Here is a 21,893-nt window from a genome sequence, read left to right on the forward strand (position 1 = left end):
CGCTGTTTCTATGCTCCCCCCCGCGTCTCGTCTATTTATTGTCGCGGGGAAGCAGCGGCCGCCCTGTACCCGGAACAACAAAGCGCGAAGGAGGGAGCCCGAGCCTCGGGGGCTCCTAGCAACGGGCCGGGGCGGGAGTTCCATGGAGACTGGGGAGCGCGCCCGCCTCATCATCATCCTCGTCCTCCAGCTTATCCTTCGCGTCCGACGCAACCGGCAGCAGCGTTGCCGCCGCGTCCTCTGCCGCCGCCCCCTCTTCCCACGGTAACCCCCGTAGGCGACCCTGGGTTCGGGGAGCGCGGGCGGCCGGGCGGCCCGAGAGCCGGGTGCCGGGCGTCCGGGCGCGGGGCGGGCGTGTGAGGAAACGGAGCGATGCTGCGGGTGGGGCGCGGGGGCGGGTCGCTGGCGGAGATCAGCTCAGGTGCGGGAAATCCGTCCGGGAGCCGAGGGAGGGTCCAGCTCTCAGGACCCGGTGGCATTTGGGGGGATCTCGTTCGGGGTGACGAGGTGGGGGTGGGGCGTCGCTGCCTGCGAGCGTTACCCAGCGGGGTGCAGGATCCTAAAGAGGTGTTTGGCTTTTCGTGTGAGCCACCCCTGGGAGAGACGGGAGAAGGGAGAGTCTCCATCTCTGCGGAGCCCTCGCTCGGGAAGAGGGAGCGCGCGGAGATGCTGAGGGTCCGTTGTTTCCCGGAAAACTTGAGCGGCCTCTGCCGCGGCGGGAGGGCTCCCACATATCACCCCGTCGAGAGCCCCGCTTTATGTTACGATGTTTATTAACCGAAAACGTGAAGAAGGATCTGGAAACTGAGGCCGATGGAATGAATTGTGGGTAGGGCTGAGCAGGGACAAGGGTCGAGATAAGAGCTTAATATTAGCCCGTAAGAATCCTAAAAGTAAATGTAATCGGTGATGACGGTTTTTAAAACTCTCCTTCTGCGGAGATGTGCATCTGCGGGCCGTGTCAGTGCGTTCCTTGCAATCAGGCTCAGGCTGCAGCCAGTCCACATCTGCGAGCTCTCGGGCTGCATCTGTCACCTGCAGTTCCAGAGCGACACTGGCAGTTAACCAGCGTGGGCTTGTGTGTTTAGAGTTAAGAACAGTGCCTTAAAATTGGCGCAAGAAGAGAAAAGGAAACAAGCCTGGCGTGATTTTTGTGTGGAGAAACAATGGCAGATTCTCTGGGGGAATTTAAAAAGAAATATAAGGAGAAGGTTCAGCTATAATCCGCAGTCTCTCTGAAAGTTTAAGAAAATGGCAGTTCATTCAAATTGAGAAGAGGCTCTTAACACTATCTTGTTTAAAGAATTACTCAGTTTCATATGTCCAGTTAAATACTTACGGGTTTATGCTGCTGCCTTAAGCCTTACATCACTAACTACTTAAAGGTTTAATACTTGCCACGACTGTTCTGTCGTGAGGTTTTCCTGTGGCATACTGAAAAGACCACATTTACAGGGTGTCCAGAAAAATGTATACACACACTTTTGATAATTATAAAGGCAGTGCTTATTGAAATACATTTTATTTTCAAATTTGACCTATCAGCTGTTAAAATGTATATACATTTGGGGGACACCCTGTACATACTACAATAATACTGATTTTGTGTTCATTGAAAACAAAGCTCTTTACATAAACTTGAAGATTAAGGATGAAGACTGAAAGCCACAGAAGCAATTATGTGAAGCACAGCTTCTATTTGTCCCCCACCTTTTTTTTTTTTTCCCTAAGCCTGGCATCTCTTAAACAAAAAGGTGTCATCCTCATTCCCAGGCATCTCTTTCTGTACTCTGCCCTCAAAATCAGCCTCAGAAACTGTAGCGATCTGGTGTGCGTTCTTGAATTTGATGCTGGAATACTGAGTTTTAAAATTGGGCTTTTTCATGGAATAGAGGCTCAGTGCCTCTTGTTAAAGGAGTTTCATGTGCAAAGAGGTGGACAGTTTCCTTTAACAAAGATGGGACGTATAAAACACTGGGAAACTTAAAATTGCATTTTAAGACCCTTAAGGAGAAAAATCCGATATTGTCATCTTTAGGTTAGTGAATGAAGGATTGTTGCATAATCTTTTCATATAGTTGTTCTTCTGTGAAGGATATGCTGGGAGATGAACACATTTGAGGCTGTTGGATGGCGAGCCCCAGGATTTTCATAGTGCATATGAGACATAGCAGATTCAATCCTCGGTCTCATGGCTGCCACCATACTCGGTTCACCTAGACCGTTTTTGCTGTTTCTGTTCCTTCCATATTTAAGTGAGAAGTCAGGCCCTACTTTCCACCTTTATTAACAATCCAATTTCTGCTTTCCCTGCTCTCTGCTGCAACACTCCCAACATTTGGTGTTATTTCTTCTCTGTACTTCATTGTATCCTAATCAAAAAAAATTTTTTATTCTATTCTTATTATTTCCATTTCTTAGGGAGTTTTCATCATACATCCTTGGCCTATACATCCTTTTCATTAATGTCACTTTGTCTGTTGGGTTTTCCTTCTGTATCCCTCCCCTTTATTTGGAGAATTGGGAGTGGTCATGTCATACATTCTGTATTCTTTCTGAGTAACTGTTGTTTGTGCAATACATTCTGTATTCTTTCTGAGTAACTGTGGTTTGTGCAATACAGCAGGTAAGAGCCTTATGCTGAGAATCAAAAGATTGTATTGAAGTAAGGTATTTAACAATATTTAAACTTTTAGAATAAAAGGTGTTTTAGAAGTTCAGAAGTAATACTGTAATTGTAGACATGGTCACTTTTTTAAAGATTAAAGACTATTGTAGAGCCTGCTATGGGTTTTTAATTCAACCTCAGATTTTCACAATTCTTAGTCTAAAAAAACTTTTATTAACATCAGTCTTTCCTGATCATTTTGCATCTGAATATTAGACTGAAATTACATTTTGCCAGATTTGGGCAGGAGGCGGACAATTGAAGTGATTCCCACAAATGTTTCTTCATGTGGAAAATTTTTGTGGATTTATACATATATAGAATTTATTACAAAATAGAATGGATACATATAAAACACACAGCTGGATGTTTTTGGAGAGTATTATTTCTTATGGATGTGGCACATTATTTAAAAATCAGCAAATATTGTATAATATAGTTGAGTGGGTGGTATCAGTGCTGTTTTAGGTGAAGTAGGCCAGTAATAACCTGGTGGTTCATTTCCTTCTGTTGCATTATAGACCATGTGATGAAATTATTATTGCTATGATAAAAGAAAGTTTAAATTGATTTTAGAAGAATTTATAGTAGAATGTTCCCACACTGTCTTTGAGCTAAAACATGTAGTGTTTTGAAAATTTAGCTGTATTGTGATTTTTTAATTAATAAGTAAAAATTTCCTGCAACTTATACCTATATTTGTTGCACCTTTTATATGCCTGATGCCACATCAGGTATGCAAAGCTGGATGAACAGTGTTTCTTCTGGAGCCTTTTGTACACTTGTAGATAGCAGAGAAATGACATGCATGGATACCAAATTTGAATTTTAAATTCTTTATTACATACTGCTTAGAGCTATAGTTACTGGTGTGTCGATTTCATCATGCCTGCTAAATTAGAAGTTTCTTGAGATTCAGGACTATGAGTTGCCATCATATTGTTTTTTCATGTCGCTTGTGTGTGTATTTTGAAGATTAATGTTAATAGAAAGATATAAGTTTATTTTACTTAAGGGAGTTAATCTAGTGGATGAGGGCAACCTTTAGGCATCTAATCTAATTAGTAGGCATCTAGTCTAATTCTTGATCCCTAAATTTCAACTTTTTATACTGGCTGCTAGTTATAAGCAGCAGACACTTCTTCAACATGATTAGGGCTTTTCCTTTTCTTTTTTTTTTTTTTAAAGCAATTCAACAGTAAAAATAATGGTTTATTGCCCTGGCCAATATGGCTCAGTTTGTTGGATGGCCCTCCCCCCACACCGAAAGGTGGCAGATTCAATTCCTGTTCAGGCTGTATACCCAGGTTGTGGGTTCGATCCCTGGTCAGGGCAGGTGCGTGAGGCAGTCAGTCGATGTTTCTCTCTTTCTCTCTCCCCCTTCCTCTCTTAAAAAATAATCAAAATAATAATAATAATAATAATAATAATGGTTTGCTTCCTCGAGTAAATACAGTATTTGCTCTTGTCACATGACTCCCAGTTTGGAAAATTTCAAAAGGGCCTCATAGAAACAAACTTTTATTTAGAAGAGAGATGGTGTGTGTGTGTGTGTAGTTGTGAAAAAGCAAGATTCCAGAAGTATGTCATTAGTCAAAAGGAATCAGATCATGTCAGAAATTGTATACATCTGGTTTCATCTTTTGACTAATGGGTGATGAAATACAGAATTTGTTTCAAATGTCTAGTTTTATACTGAAAGCATGCTTCTGGGGATCCCATAAAAAACACAAAACACTAAGATGAATTCTGGGACAGTTCAAATCAGCCTTCATGTGGGAGTCAGTAATGAAACTTTAAAATTTCACCCAAAACATGCAGCACAAAAGTTTGCCTGGCGAAAGAATACTGAAATTCACATTGTGTGTTAATGACAGTTTTCTCAGGACATGTGTGGATGGCTTTAGTACTTTGCGTTTAGCACCATAAACATCTGTCTGCAGACATTGGTCCATGGAATGCTTTTGTTTTTTAACTCACAACTTTTAAAAAGAAGTAAAATTTTGTTTTATTAATTAAATGTTATTAACCTACCTCCTCCTGATAAATTACAAGTATTTTCATTGAGACAGAACAGTTTTGATCAAAATTAGTTACGCTTTCTTGGTACTCTAAATACAGCCTGCCTGTGTTCAGCATGGTGGCTATGCTGCTTATTAATGTCATTGAGCCAGTTACTAAGTATAAAGCACTTAGAACAATGTCGGCTTAGTTAGATCAAAAAGTATTCGCTGGTGCTAGTAGCAGTGGTACTTGGTACATTAAAGGTGAACCATTAGACCACTTGAATGCTTTATTTCTTTCATTTGGAGGCTTTCTATTAAAGCATTGAAATTCTTTGTGATCACTGACTATTCGACTCATCTCTGCTCTTAGGCTTTGGAAGGGGGGAAGCACTTTTGTTTTAATTTTGAATTGTCACACAGGCATCTGGTTATCACTTATGGCAGATGGACTAAGTAAAAAGAGACATCTCTGTTTCTTGGAAAAGGAAGGCCAACAAAGCCTTGTCTGGCACAGTGCTGAATCTATTGAAATGCTATTTCCCTGTGGACTTGACTGCTTGTTTAGCTGTATGGTACTTCTGAATAAAAGCAATAGACTCCAGTGGTTTCATTTAGCAGAATTAGTCTTTCTTTAGAAGACACTGTTTTTTCCTTGTATAACCTTAAATGATGGTAAACTTGAAACTTGTTGGTATCATTGTCAAGCCATTTAACTTGAGTTTTCTGTGCCACTATAAATGTTCTAGATAGTAGCTATCTTGTAACTTTAGCAGTAACTGCAACTTCTACTCTGCTCCAATAATTCAGGTGGCTCAAGAATGACCGCATGAAATTGCAAATTACTTGTTTATGGTAAGACTAACACCAAATACTGAGCTCCCTAGTTGGGAATAACTTGATTATAGCTTTTTTACGCTGCTACTGAAATGTCTAACTTTAAAGTTAAGTCCAAATATAGTTTAGTTTTAGTATGTACAGTTGAAACTGCTGACTAGAAAGTATTTATGCTAAAATACAATGAATTGCAAACTGTTTTCTCTATTTTGGCTCCTATTCAGGTCTTGTTTTTTTTAGGGAAATAATATTTTTATAAAATATGTATTATAGAGGTTTATATAAAATATATTATTAAAAGTATATTTTGCTTTAAATGTACAGGGGTAAAGTTTTATAATTCCTCCTTCCACATTGTGCTATTTTTGTTTATTTGTTTTAGTTTGTATTTATATCTCTCCTGAAAGAAGATTGGCAAATATGCTTGTATTTAGAGTTGTGGGTTTTGTTTTTCTGTTTAAAGAGAGTAAAGTTGAGTTGATACTGTTGATTTATTTAATAGCTGCGTTGACCAGAATAGATTTAGTATTGATAGAATATTGTTAATATTATTCCCGTAGCCATCATGGATTTTGGATCAAAAAATACTGAGATAAGCAAGGAAATGATTATGGCTATTTCACACACGCATGCACACACACTGTCTCACACTCACACATAATCACACACTGTATTAGGGGTTTTTTAGAAAAACAGGTCTCCAAGGTGTCAATACTATTGTCCATAATAAAGCCTGCCTGTTTTCAGATAAAGATCTGTTTAACACATTGCTAATGTTTCCCTAGTGTGTTCTTTCCGCCACACTATTTCAGGGACAGATGTTACTGTCCTTCAGATATGAAGCTAATAAAACCAATGTGTAACCTAAAAGTGCAAATATGAAGGTGGGTATTTGGTTTTCGACTGTGGTGAACATTTATAGAACCTATTGTTGTTAGAACCTCAGCTAAGATTTGTCGTGAACCTGAAACTTGTGGAACAAGAACCAACTCACTCTTTTTAGTTTACTAGATACTTTTCTTGAGCCACAGAGTCTTTTTCTCTTATCTGCTTATGGCTATCGTGAGCTTCTTGGGTATCTCCAGTTACTTGTATGCATGTGCAATCTAGTGAAGTTGTAATGAGCATCCCATAATTGCTCCTGGGTTGACCACATCCCAGCATCTCTACTGGTGGCCGGCAGGGTAGTTGTAGGAGGCACAACCATGTTGAAAACACAGACACAATTCATTAGACCTTCCTCAACACAAACTTTGTATGCTAATCTCAAAGGCACACTAGATTCCTTACTTATTTCTCTGTTCTTTTTCGGAGGCGGGACCTGAGGTAAGGGATGTCTTGATAGTTCACAACTGATAAAAAGCTATATTAATACTTTTACCATTTTCTCAGCAGCATATTGCTATTGTAAATCTTTAGATCAATATAACAACCTTTAGCTGGCCAGCAATCTTGAAAATTCTGCTTCAATGCATAGTGTAAATTATTGGACAATTGTTAATTTGTATGTATATTAAGAATATGTGCCTTTTAATTTACTCTTTCTAGGCTTTTGGGCCCATTAAGTTGGAAGAGTTTCAAATGTCTTAATTTATATTCTTTTTTTAAAAATATATTTTTATTGATTTCAGAGAGAGGAGGGAAGAGAGAGAAACATCAATGGTGAGAGAGTTGTCGTTGATTGGCTGCCTCCTGCACACCCTGGACCAAATCGAGCCATGCATGTGCCCTGACTGGGAATCGAACCGCGATCTCCTGGATCCTAGGTCACTGCTCAACCGCTGACCCATGCGGGGCTGGGCTTAATTTATATCCTTAATTTATCTTGTCTTGTAGCCTCACCCTCACTTTGTAAAGAGAGGAATCACGGTTTTATCAGCCTGTTTAATTGGATGGTTGCTGTGCTGAAGGTAACTGACAGGGTAGCCATTCTATAAGCAACTATCATGGAATGAATTTAGCATATGGATGAGTTAGGACCCTTGGTGAAATGAAAGAGCAAAACTCTTAGGGGAGGGAAAAGGAAATATAAATATCAAAAGTGTTGAGGGCCTATATATGTGTTTTAATTAAAATAATTCTTTATATCAGAAGTGTGTTATTATTTTTATATTTGTAAAAGTTCCTGGAACACAGTTGCCCTTCAGGATTTGGGGTTTTGAACTAAAACCAGTATTAACATGTTAGGTGCAGGAGTACTAAGTGGAACATACCAGAAAGTGAAATAAGGAAATAATAGGGTGCTGTTGGAGAACTTGAGCGGTTTGGGGCTATTGAGATTCTTATTATTATAGTGAAAATGTCTGCTCTTCCCACTGTTTCCCTACCCCCACAATTCTTTCAAGTATTCATTCAATTCATAACTATTTATTGAGTTGATGACCAAGTGCCATTTATTAACCCAAATTTTAAAGACATACATTTAGATTAAACAGTTCTCTTCAAGGAGCATGGTCTGCAGTCTGTTAGGCAGTTATAATACAACAGTACCTTTGCATTACTGTGCCCTCTGCTCAGGATCTTTTCTTTCAGCCTTTCATATGCTGGCTCCTTATCCTTCGAGATCTAATGTTAAGAAGAATTTCTCATTTTTGAGGAAGTAAAGAGGCCTTCCTGGATCATTTCTCCTAAAATTTCTCTTGTGTCATCATATTTCCTTTATACCAGATCACATTCTCTATTTTAATTGCTTCTGTATTTGTTGCCTGTTTTTTCTGCTGAACTACAACTGATTTACCTGACTATTTTGTTCTGAGCTAAATTCCCAGTGTCTAGCCACAGTGCTGGGTTCACATTAGTTGCATACTAAATGAATGCAATTATGAGTAACAATTTATTAATTGAAGGAGTGGGGAAGGGCATCCTAGGCAGATATAAAATCAGGAAAGGGTCTGTTACTGCAAATTGAGCCTGTTAAAGTGTATTGGAAGTAGAAAAAGTTACAAAAAGTATATTGGAAACATGAAGCTTACTGCATTCCAAACAAAGCAAGTTAGAGTCTATTTTGTCCATGTAAGAGAGCCAAGAGATGTTTTTTTAAGCCGGGTGTGGCACAGTCAGGAAGATAATTCTCTGGTCGCCATTTGGTGGATGGACCAGATTGTGGAGATCGAAAGCAGAGAGTTCCATTAGAAGGCTGTAGCCATAATGACATGTGAAAGCCTAAAATAAACACTGATGCTTTAGATGCAGAAAAGAAGCTAGATCAAAAGTTAACTGGGTATAGGAGAAAAAAAGAGATGAGGGATGATCCTAAAGTTTCTGATTCAAGTGTGTGAATGCTGGATGGTGGCTCCAGTAAGTAAAATTAAGAATCAAGAAACAGCAAGTATTTCTGGGGGGGTTAATTACTTTTGGATGTATTGGTTTAATCTAATGAATATGCCTTAATAGACAGTTAGGAAGATGGGTTCAGATCTCTGATAGGTCAGGATTGATGGTAGGAGCCATAAACTCTTGTATAGCAATTGAAGCCTGAAAGCTCAACGAAGAAAAGGATTTAAGGCAGGGATCTTAAACTTCGGGAATCTTAAACTCATTTGAGAACATGAAGAAAACAGTGGCCTCCTCGGGTATACATTAAAATTTGTGTGCACATGTATAACTTCAAGGGGTTTCTCACCTCTGGGACCTATTGTTGAGCTTTTCATGCCTGTCATGGAATTTCCCTTCCTTCCTTCCTCCCTTCCTCCCTTCCTCCCTTCCTCCCTTCCTCCCTTCCTCCCTTCCTACCTTTATTGATTTCAGAGAGCGGAAGGAAAGGGACAGAGAGAGAAACATCAATGATGAGTCATTGACCGGCTGCCTCCTGTACGCCCCCGATTTGGGATTGAGTTCCACAACCCAGTTATGTGCCCTGACTGAGAATTGAACCGCGATCTCCTGGATGCTAGGTCGATGCTCAACCACTGAGCCATGCCCAGCAGGGCATCTGTCATGGAATTTAATTAAGAACTTCTGACTTACGGAGCAGACAGAAAAGTATTTGAGGTGGGAGGAGAACGTAGGAAGAAAGGTACCTTAGAAGCCAAGGTGGTACCAGAGGGAGAATTTTGAGAATCGGGTTCCCAGTGCTTTATGCCCTGGAGAGGTCCAGTAGGAAGGAGTTTCAACTGTGACATTGGACTTGGCAGTGAGCCATTCATTGATAACATTTTATACCATGCAGAGGCAGATCCTGATGATTTAGTGCATGAGTCTGAGTTAAGGCAACAATGCCGGGTAAACAGCGTACAGAAATCTTGATGTTCTCTGTGATAACCAGCCCTGATATGAGGCTATATATATAGTCCCATTTAAGGGCCTATTTACTGAAAGGAAAATTCCATTATTTTGATGACTTAATACGGTGTGGTGTTTCAGCCCAGTGGTTCTTAACCAGGTGCCCATTAGAAACAACTTGGAAATGTTTTAAAAATCAGGGCCCTACAAAGCTTAATCAATCAATGTCTTTGAGGGTTGAGCCTTTTCATAGTTTTTTGTTTGTTTCATCTTCTTGTTAAGATCAATGTTCAATCAGAACACTCACTCTTGTTGTGTGTTCTATGTAAGAATCCTTTCTTTTACTTATATGTTGTTATTTAATTACCCAGTTTACTATTGTGCTAGTTTTAAATCAGTGTCTTTTTAGTCTCTCTCATAGAACTTAGTTTCCAATATAAAAAATTTTGTGGCTTATATGTGGAAAGAGTGTTCTGTAAGCCAGTTTGCTTTTATTTATGTTACGTTTTTTACTAAATAGTAAAAACTATTTTAACTAGAACAGTTTGAACTCTATTTTCCAAGAAGCTAATTTCATAATCTTACCTTCGTTTTGTTAACATGGCAGTTATGTATGACATAGACCTTTAACAGTTTGTCTATATTAGCCCAGACATTTTATGTGACTAGTAAACCTATAAAAGCAGTTGAAAGGAAACTCAAAAGAGGAAGTTTCACCTGTTGTGTTTTCACCTTGCAGTGCTTTCTCTTGATTAAATTCTTGATGAGCTGTCAGCAGTTCCAGTTTGAACCCTGCATTCACACTCGAAATAAAAATCAGAATACAGAGAAGTTTGAACTTTACACATGCCAATCCTGACACCAACCAGAAGCTGAGAGAGGGTTTATTCGGTTTGTTAGCTACCTAGTGAATTAATATTTATACTTGCAAAAAAATAATCTTTACAAAATTAGGCTGTTTTATTAGCATCAGCGTAATGGCTAAATTAGCCTCAAGAATTGTATTACTTATCAGTAACTTGGGACAAATATCAAGATTCTCTAGAAAAAGATAAACTTTTTAGTTTTCTAAATGATCACCCATGATATGGGAAAATAGGGACACGTATAAGACCTGTGGGGAAAACTGATGCCTAATACTTGAAGTGAACATAATAAATTTATACTTTAAATGAAAAGAACATGATAAACAATTTTGTTGCAATTTAATAATCCACACCAATAACTATTTATTTTTGTTTGAAATGACTTTGTTGTTACTGGGGATTTTTTTAAATTTACTGTTAAATTTAGTTATTTTTTTTTTAATAACTAATTTTATTTATCAGATACATCAAAATTGTGTTTTTTACTTTTAGACTGGAAAGAACATGATCTGCTTTTGTGTTCCAAAGCTTGAGGACCCAATGAATAACTGGAAATCCTTTTTATTTTTGAACATTTCTCTAACCATGGAAGAATGAAGGAAGGAGAATAATAATAGTAACAGTGAGAACAGTTAAATTTGAATGCTTATTACCATGCGCAAGTACTGTGCTACATGCTTTGCATGAAATTTCAATTTCCACAACACTGTGATAGTGTTATCTGCCTTATTTTACTGGTGAGAACATTGAAGCACAGAGGCACTGAGTAATTTACCCAAGGTCACATGACTGGTAAATGGTAGAGTCTGGATTTAACCCAAGTAATCTGCCCCAGAGTCTGAGCTCTTAAACTTGTGTGCACGTGTGTGTGTGTAGATACTGCTTCTTAATAATCTCAGACCAACAGTTAAGCTCTTACAGACACATTATTGAATGTGTTTAGTGCCTTGGGAACTATGCCAAGGCTAGAGTACAGAAATAAGTAAGATTTGATTGTACATCTGAGAAGCTTGTTGTCTACCAAGGAGACATATATAAATAGAAAAATTTACTAGATTGTAGGAAAATACAGTAATAGTGGTATGCATAGTGACACGGTAATGGGACTCAGAGTAGGGGTAGTCTGTTTCAGTCTTGGGGATCAGATGTCTTAGTCCCTTTGATTTCTTATTTTACCCATCATGGTTTTAATTACCTTCTATACCAAGGTTTCCAAATTTTCACCTCCAGTCTAGACCTAGACTTGTCCTAAGCAGTGGACTCCTTACTGATTATTCTGTCTCTCCTCTTGAATGTCTCACAAGTTCCTTCACTACATCATGTCTAAAACAGAATCCTTAACCCTCCTCTTTCCATCTCCCCTGCAAACCCCCTCTCCCTCCAGTGTTTCTATTTCTGTAAATAGTATCTTAGGCTACAGACCTGGAGTCATCCTCCATCTCCCTCTTCCTTATATCAGTCACAAAGCTCTGTTCAGTCTGTCTCCCTCTCTGCTTCTTTCCATCGTCCTTCACCTGTCATCACCCCACTACTGTCATCTCTCCCCAGGACTGCCCCACTATAGACCTGACTGAGTTTTCTGCCCATTATTATCTCCTATTCCATTCTCCTGTTAGAGAAGTGGAACTGATATATTTTTTAAAAACAAATACATCACGTCATCTTTTGCTTTTCTTTTAGCTCACCGTGCACTTGGGATAAATATGAAAAGTTTTAACATGGCCTAGAAGGTATGATTTGACCCTTCGTGCATCTGCAGCCTGATATGCCAGTTTCCCATTCACTCTTCCCACTCTAGCCATGCTGGCCCTCCTTTAGGTCTGAACAGTTTATACTTTTAACTCACCTCAGAGCTGAGAACATCTGCTGTTCCTTTTACCAGGTCTTGTTTACTGCTGGATCCCCACCCCCTAGCATGGGACGAATGCTTAGATTTCCAATTAATTGTGAAAGAATTGATTGGATGAAGGTGATGCCGAGCTATAGAACAACTAGGAGTTAGCCAGGTGTACAAGTAGGGATAGATAATTTTTAGCCAAAAGAATAGCATAAGCAGGCAAAACACTAATATTCTTTACATGTAAGAGCCTTTACTTTATAAATCAGTAAGAAATCGCAGAAGGAAAATGAACAAAGGATATGAGACCATTAACACAATAAATACTAGTTAAATAATATTTGGAAAATTCACCCTCTTTAGCACTCAAGGAAAATCAGTCAATTCAATATTGCCTTTTTTTTATATCTCCAGTTGTCAAAGAATTTTACAAAATTCTTTGTTGACTAGATATGACAGCATATACACATGACCCCAATCTTGTTTAATATGCATAGATAAATATATGAATTTAGCAGCTTCAAAACATGTTTCTATGTAAGCATAGAAAAAACTTAGTAATTATCACTGTGGTGAGATTATGGGTGACTTTTTTTCTGTGAGTATTTCTTATGTAATCAGAAAATGGCGTGCTATCTTCTTTAAAAGCCATACATTAAGACATTAATTTGAAATACTAAATCTGTCCAAAATTTTGCTTTTACATAAGGAATCAATGTGCTAAAATTCTTGTCTTTCAGTTTGAATCCCAGAATTTCAGGTTGTATTCAGTAAATATGTACTTTTTTTCTTATTATCTGTAATTAGACAGTTAAAATCAATATTTATGTTAGCACTTACTAATATGACATTAATAGAGCATAATTTGTGAGGTGCTCATTAATCTCTCAAAACAATTATGTGGTGAGTAAATGGTGGTGTTTGCATTTTACAAGTAAGGGTAGTAACAGTTCGTAGCTTACATTAGGGTCCACATCTTAAACATCCAAGTTTTCTTCCATTGGAGATACACTGTAGTACATTCTGAAATAGTGAAATTCTTAAGTAGGCTGCTGTTTAAACATCATTAGTACGGGATGGATATGAGGTTATGTGTTCTTAAATTGTCCAACACTTCATTCTCTTTCAGTGAATGAGACTTCTCTTTCCTTAAGCACCCATTCAGAAAATCAGCATCATTTTTTCACCACCTTTTAGGTACCATTACAGATATTTTTATAGACTGAAGCATAAAATACACTCCTCTTCACTATTTTTTAAAATAGATAGTTGCTGGCAACCCTCAGAGTTACTGTTATTAATTAATGCCCATTAAAAATTTGTGTAGTTCTCTTAATACAGGTTTTTTAAAAATTGTAACACTTTGTTTTGATGCCAGTTATTCCCGTGAATGGCACCTGCTTCACTGGTCTTCAGAATTGGTACTTAGAGTGAGTCAGAGGGACAGTAGTTGGAGACATGTCATGAACATAGTCCAACTTTCTGTTCAACTTAGTGGAATGATGACTTTGTATATCAAGTACTTTTGCTTTTATTTAAGCATTTGTTAAGTGTTTTATATTATATGTTGGTATAATATATAATCCTTTTCTTGGGAAACACAAGGGTTTTTGTGACCATGCATACTATTAATAACATTTTTTTCATGTGATTAGAATATAATACAATGCCAACCCCAAAGACTGGTTCCTGAAGCATAAGCTCTTGGGCCATGCCTGAAAATATGTCCTCATGTTAGAATGTCACCCTGCCAAACAAGTTAAAGGTTTTATAGTTTCATTCACTGTCTATGCTGTTGAGGGAAGTGGGAAGTTCAGAATTTTGATATTAATTTAACTAAACTAACATAATAGCTATAGAATTAAAATAGAAATTTATATATAATTCCTAAATGTGTCTATAGTGTGTCTTCATCTAAGATGTTAGAATCTGAAATTTTAGAATTAGATGGGATTTTAGAAACCATCTAGTGTCAGTCATCTCCCACCTTACAGAAGACTCGTTCTATAACCTGCCTAACTGTTGGTTAATTATCTAGCCCTACCTCTCCACTTGTTTCTTTTTTGACACTTATCTTCTGTGGAGCCCTATGCTGTGCAAGTATTTGTTTTTTGGTGTGGCTTCATGAGATTTACTTCTGTGTGATCTCATAAAATAAAGTTTCCTTTTTATTCAGGTATTTGAGAACAACTGCCATCTTCCCTTTCTTGTGCTAAATGTCCTGAGACTTTCCTCACACAACTATTTTTATATCTCATATCACCTACTTTCCTCTGGATATCAGTACCCTCTTTAATGATAAGGTCAGGATATTCTACATGTTTCAATAGCAAAGAGACTGTTACTTCCCTTTCCCTGGACACTGTCTAACCTAGGGTTTGTTGTTTTTTTTGGTTTTCTTTAAAGTAATATAATTAAAACTCCATGTTGTCTTAGTGTGACCTATTGGGAAGAAAAGTCTTTTTCTTAAGCAGCTTTGTAAAATTACGGAAATTTTCAGACAGAAATGTAGGGAGAGTAGTGTAACAAACACTCATGTATTATCTGTCACCTCAATTTAACAATTGTTAAGAGATGAAGCAGTAATATTGCATTTTTTCTTAAAATACAGTTGTACCTACTAGCCACATCAATTCTGAATAGGTTATCTAAATTTGTTTGATTCCTGTGGGCAAGATTCTAGATACCAAAGGAGTCATCTGAAACTTTATCCAAATCTATTTGTTGCTGAGGTCTGATAGTGAAAAATACCTGTATTTTAACATAAATTACAGACATAACATTCCCCCTTGAATATTTCAGTACACATCTCTAAAAAAATAAGCATATTTGTCTACATAACCACTCTTTCACCTAACAAAATTTACAGTAATTCCCAAACATCATTTATCACTCAGGATCCATATCGCTTACCATCTGTTCTCTTCAAAGTAGGATCCATTGAAGGATCATGATATACAGATGTTTTGGTCATTTTAATAAAAATGTGAGCTTTACATTTATCAGCATTAAATTTTATTTTCTTGGTATATTGCCTCATTTGGACTAGCCCAGGAGTCAGCAAACTTTTTTAAAAGACCAGAGAGTAACTATTTTAGACTTGTGGGTCATTTGGTCTTTGTCAGAACTGTTCAGCGGTGCCATAGTCATTACATAAACACATGAGCATGGTTGTTTCAATAAAACCTTTTTTATAGAACAAGCACTGGCTCTTTGGCTATAGTTTGCTGACTCCTTCCTGACCTATTAAGATCTCAGTTTTCTCTATCTGTTAATGTGACTGTTCTCAAGCTTTGTACTAATTCATTAAATACTATTTGGTTACAATATTCAACTACGTGAATCTACCAAACAGTAATAGCTGCCATTTAATAAACATGTTGTGTGCTATCTACTTGACATAGATAATTAAATCGAATTCTTAGAAGCACCCTGGGAGGTACAGTGATATTATTATTAATTTCCAGAAAAGTAAGATATATGCTGTACTATTAAACATGTGTAAAAGAACACCTTTCTCAAGTGCAAAATGTTTCATTTTTTTCCATCTTGGTCACAAGCATGTGTTGGGAGACTTGTATGGTATTTTGTATGGAAAAGCAGGTATTTTGTATGGAATCACCACACAAAATATCTATTTCCTAATCTACTTTGGGAGCTTTATAAAGAAGAATTGGTTTAAATGGCATGTCTTACTTTTAGTAAAGAATGATCCCTAGTAGACCATGTGGGTTCATGTTGTGTTTGCAAATAAGCCTATATCTAGTCTTCCCCTTCTGCCATTTCTTAAATCATGGATGGCAATTTTAGGCCCCTCCCTCAGTATCTTCATATGCAACTTGAATACACTTTAAGTAGCTAGAATCTACTTTTCTGTAAACTAAGGTTTATTTAAGGTTTTCTTTTTTGGCTTTTAGTTTGATTTTAGAGTAGTTTTTGCTTTGTTTTTATGACAGTGTTTATTGTGGCCTTTCAGTTTAAATATCTTTTCTGCTGTGGAATTTAAAATGTTAATAGTCTTGGGTGCAATTTGTCTTTAAAGCCAGGAGGTGGCAGTGTTTTCCAGGTGATGTTTTAAGGTTACAGGTTGCTGAAGGAATGTTTTTAAATACCACTAGAAAGGCAGAGGACCTAAATAACACAGTGTGTTCTTGTCTGTAAAATCATGGGTCAAGGGAAAAGTTGCTTCAACTTCTATAATGCATTTTAATGAAAGATAGAAATACGACATTCCCTGAAGTTAGAACAGCTGCAATTTTGAACTTTGCTTTTTATTAGAAGGATATATTTGAACTCATACTAGGTATTTACTCCAGAAACAGGACAAAACAGCTGGTTAAACCACGTCTTAGTATTAGACCTTCGACAAATAACTGATAATTATATTTAAATCAAAATGGAATTAACTTTATTTTTCTTATAGTAAATCTAATATATATTTGTTGTTTTAAAAGAGAAAAGTCTAGACTACAAAACAAGAGAAGAAAAGTTAACTCACTCAGATGCCAAATCTCTGAATAGAATAATTTCTAACATTTTGGCTGTATAAGTATATAAGTACATACTTACGATGAACTATGTCTGTGACCTCACCTTTAGACTTTAAGTTGCTAAAGTACAAAAATAATCATCTCTGTTGAATTTCAAGGCTGCTTTACATTCACAAAGATTTGCTTCACTCCTTCTGTCTTGACTTTTACCCTGCGTATTATCCTTGAATTTTCTCCTCAGTTCACTAGTTTACTGCTCAGAGAAGACCTGAGTAAATTTGTTTCAGCCTGTTTGATGTAAAAGTCTGTGTGAAGCAGTAAGTTTGACATAGCTTCTTTCTATGTAATTTCTCCTTAAGTCGTGTCTCTTGTAGCTTATTCTCATGAGATGTGTGTCAGTTAGGATTAGATTTGGCCGCACACAGCAGAAATCCAACACAAGGACCTTAATATAGAAATGGGTTTTTCTCTTGTATTCATGAAATCTGGAATTAGTACCAGGATAATAAGGAGTTTTCACGGTACCAAAGACTCAGACTTCTGTCTAACTTCTCTACCATCCTTACCTCATGGTCTCACCATCCCAAATGATTCCTTGAGGCCCAGCTCTCACACTCAGGCTCCAAGCAGCAAGAATGAAGAAGGGCAGAAAGGCAAAGGGTGGTTTTGCTGGCTTAGATCAGTTCCTCTAAGCAGACTTTCCAAAAGACACAAAACCATTTCACTTTACATTTTATTGACCAGACAGAGCATTGTGGCTTTTTGGCTGTACCTGAAAGATGTAGTATTTTATTTCTGCCACAATGTTTGCAGCTAGACATCTGGGTTCTGTTCCTTGTGAAGGAAGGGTGGAATGGATGTTGGGGTGTGTAACTAGGAGCCTCTTTCTCACAGTTATAATATAATCATGGGAAGTGATGCTAAGAAATCTGTTCTGCCTGTTAACTTGAACTCATTTTGTCCATAATCACTGTCGTTTTTGTGTTATTATTCCCAGGTACATGTGCTAAGTACTTTTCACACATTTTATATAATCCCCACAACACTATTTCGTAGGCACCATCTATTATTACATGTCACAGATGAGAAAGCCGAGGCATAGAGAGACCATATAACTTGCCCAAGTTCTCATAACTAGTAAGTGGTTGGTCAGACATTGAGCCTGCTGCTTAAGATCAGTACTGATAACGGACTCTGTCCTTCACTTATTAATCTACCTGTGTATCTGTTAAGGCGGGCCACTGCCACCCCTGCCCCACACCTTATATATAAAAATCACTTGAGGCTGCATAAACATACACATAGAACAGAAAAACAAGAAAATAAGCAGATTGAAGGGAGCATAAACGTGAGGTGCAGTTGATACACAGAATTGGATGCAGTCGGATCCTGTGGAGGAGCTAGAAGTCTTGGTCTGCCTTGTCATTGTGTTCTAGTATACCAGAAGGCAGAAAAACAAAGTTGAATATTCTTTACTTGGACTCTTGGCATCTTCATTGTTTCATCACATAATAATTTGAATGTGTTGCTGTTTTCTGACTTTCTCTTTGTAAATTGGGTAAGCTGAATTATCATTACTTATTTTTTAAGATGTGGAAACCCAAGAAATTTTTTTTAGCCGGAATATGGGTCTTATGGTTAGTACAAACTAGGGCTCGTTTTGTTTGATTTTGGAAATGTTCCTATCAGTAGTTTTGAAAAGATATGTATTTTGGAAGATTGTGATCTCAATAAAAATGGTGTTATGCTATTTGTTAGAGCTCCTCCCTACACACACACACACACACACACACGAAGTCAAAAGACTTGGCCTTACTCTTTTTTTCCTCCAATATCCTCAGTGTATACTAGGTGTTCAGTAAGTGAATGATGAATGAATGACTGGTAAATGAGAGAAATTGGTTTATAAATGTTATAAATAATATTTCTTCTTCTTTAAACTTAATTAAGTCAATTACTCGAAATAAAGGAAAAATAGATCATCCTTTTTATAGCCCAAGTGTGAGATGGGTTATAGTAGCATTAATGACTAGGCATTGGAACCACAAAGTCCAACCTTTGAACTTGGTGTGTTTGGAGAATTGCCATAACTGTGATACACCTGGAACATAGTGGCTGTATAGGAAAGTAGCAGGAGATAAGTCTGGCAGCCTCCTGGCATGTAAAAGTTACTTATTAAATTAAAAGTTACTTATGAAAGATTTTATATGACAAGTTATTCTTTTAAAAGTGGCATTTTTAGTGGGGAAAAGAAGGGACATGATTTGAGTAACATTTAAAAATTAATATACATTTATTTTTTGCATTTTAGTTTTCAAGATTATTTGTGACAATTCAGAAACATTGAAGTTTAATTACTTTATTTTGTTTCATTTCTCAGGATGTGATCTTCGTGGTGGGAAGCTAAGTTTTTAAACTACCCCAATGGATGCAGACAGTGATGTTGCATTGGACATTCTAATTACAAATGTAGTCTGTGTTTTTAGAACAAGATGCCATTTGAACTTAAGGAAGATTGCTTTGGAGGGAGCAAATGTAATTTATAAGCGTGATGTTGGAGTAAGTATCTGAATTTTGGTATATATGCTCCATAGCCTAATTGTATAGTGAGAAATGATGTACTAAAATGTACTCATTCCACAGATGGTTTCTGAACACCTTACCATGTGCTAGTTGTACTGGATACAACAGTGAGGCCTGTAGAAGTGGCCTCTCCTCTCATGAATTAGCAGCTTTTGGAGATACTTATCTCCACGTCTTACCAAAGAACTCACTGGCTACTAGACATTTTATACTGGTCTCTCAATTTCTTTTGACTGAAGAAGGGGACTTTTATACTTTTATGTATATTTATTTAAGTGAGCAGTACCCTAATGTAGGTAGGTAGGTAAATAGATAATTTTGTAGTATGTTGTCATAGAAGTCTTTAATTAGCGAAGAGAGTTGGTATTCTTTAGTAACAAGTTGCTGAAAATATGGTTCATATCCTAACCTGTACATTCTAAATTGTAGCTTTTGTTAAACCTATAATACTGAAAATAAAAGCTAATAACTTGCTTTTAACCATAGTGTTTTGAGATTAACATTATAAATGATAGTGGGTGTTCATTCGGCTTTTATAAACCAAAAAATGATGAGATATATATCTTACATATTTTTTAATGAAAATTAAGAATATATATGAAAGCTTTATTTAAGCTCTAAAAATTAGATGCCAGTATACCTATGTAAATTATTAGTTCTTAGTACCAGAAACTAAGTAAAGATTAATTCAATTAAAATTTTCAGTGACCCACAATTAAAGATTTTCAAGTTCATCAATAATGCCTTGTTCATTTGCAAAAAGAAATGACTATGTCTGCTAAAAAGTTTAGAGAGGAAATTGCCTAATGCTACTTTGAAACTTTTAACATACCATATGGCAGGGATGTCATCTTTCCTAGGAAGGTTAACTGAAAAGGCTGAGTTGATGGACAAGCTGGTGCTGAAAGACAAATATAGAATAAACTCAGTCTGGTGTTTCGCAGCCACTTGTGTTTGAAATTTTATAATGTGTTTTAGCTCAGATTTTATTTTGGATCTTAGTTAAATTTTGTGTTCCCAGATTTAATAGCTTTCTAGTTTGATAATATGGCATATGACAGAAAAGGAAGACCTCAGACTGTAACAAAAGTTTTAAGGAGAAATGTCTGATTCGTTTATGTGTTATGTTATCCAATAAACATTTATCTCTTACATGTAATGGGCATATGATAAATATTTCCATAAATGAAAAGTTGCAATGAAAATTTAAATTCACATATTATCTTGGACCTTAGTTCTTGACCTATTTATACTCACTCTGTAGGTAATTTTATTCAAAGCCATAGCTTTAAATGCCTTTCATATCTAAGAAATGTAAAATTACATCTTTAGCTCACACTTTTCTCCTGCATTCAAAATTTGCATATGAAATAGGCATTTTAACCTAAAACAAGATAAAGTAGTGATGGATGCCATGAAGCAGAGTAAAGCAGGGTTAGAATTTACAGAGTGATGAGGGGATGGTGGAATAGTCAGGGAAGGCCTCTTGATGGAGGTGAAATAGGGAAGGGCTCTCTGTGGACGTCACATCTGGTGAGAAACTTGAATGAAATGAAAATATGAAGGAAAAATACTCCAGATGAATATAAAGCTCCTGAGATGTGAACAAATTTGCCATATTTGAGGATCCATGCAAATTATAAATTGCAGCTATCTGACCAAAGTGGAATGAGAGATGAAATGTTTACATACTTGGTAGTTCATTGATTTCAAGTATTAGGAAGAGATTTATATAGCCCATGTATTTTTAATTAAATGTCCTTTTAGAGTAATACATTCTTTTGTTCAGTATTGTACTTGATTTCAGAATGGGTGGGTGATTTAGAGAACAGTTATTTCGATCTTGGATAAGCTTGGAGTACTATTTAAGCATTAAAATAGCCACATAGAGCAGAAGCATACAGAGTGGGGCAAAAGTAGGTTTACAGTTGTTTGTATAAAAAATAATAATAATACAAGAATAACTGTTTTTGCATACTTACAACTGTAAACCTACTTTTGCCCCACCCTGTATATGAGAATTAACTCTATTTTTTCCTTTTTTTTTTTTTCCCCAGAAAGTATTAATGAAACTTAGAAAACCTAGAATTACAGCTACAATTTGGTCCTCAGGAAAAATTATTTGCACTGGAGCAACAAGGTAAATTTTACTTAGGTTTTTAATTTTAACTTTTTAATTTTTCCCCTCATGGAAGGAACATTTGTAGGCTTAGAAACAAAATCATATGTACAGTTTGTCATGTTCCTCAGTATAAAATTGATTTCCTGTGTAAAATTGATTTCCTGTATAATAATCTTTTTCTTTCCTTAAAACCATAGTGAAGAAGAAGCTAAATTTGGTGCCAGACGTTTAGCCCGCAGTCTCCAGAAACTAGGTTTTCAGGTAAC

The 21,893-nt window shown here is 36.8% G+C and overlaps 2 protein-coding genes across 3 annotated transcripts in view; one reads left to right on the forward strand and one right to left on the reverse strand.

Moving 5' to 3' along the window:
• Positions 1-21,893, forward strand: part of TBPL1 (TATA-box binding protein like 1) — a 27,126-nt gene continuing 5,233 nt past the window's right edge. Inside the window, exons 1-4 of the mRNA XM_081139892.1 lie at positions 1-264; positions 19,409-19,481; positions 21,563-21,645; positions 21,825-21,888. Coding sequence (XP_080996018.1) covers positions 11-264; positions 19,409-19,481; positions 21,563-21,645; positions 21,825-21,888 — 474 coding nt within the window. The 5' untranslated portion in view covers positions 1-10. The remainder of the gene's footprint in view (positions 265-19,408; positions 19,482-21,562; positions 21,646-21,824; positions 21,889-21,893) is intronic.
• SLC2A12 (solute carrier family 2 member 12) overlaps positions 19,267-21,893 on the reverse strand; it is a 50,476-nt gene continuing 47,849 nt past the window's right edge. The window contains exon 6 of one of the 2 annotated variants that reach the window (XR_013998979.1): positions 19,267-20,406. The gene's annotated coding sequence lies outside the window, so the exon portion shown is untranslated. The remainder of the gene's footprint in view (positions 20,407-21,893) is intronic. The other variant, XR_013998980.1, reaches the window with a different exon arrangement.

Source organism: Miniopterus schreibersii (genome assembly GCF_964146895.1).
Source record: "Miniopterus schreibersii genome assembly, chromosome: 6".
NCBI classification, from domain to species: domain Eukaryota; kingdom Metazoa; phylum Chordata; class Mammalia; order Chiroptera; family Miniopteridae; genus Miniopterus; species Miniopterus schreibersii.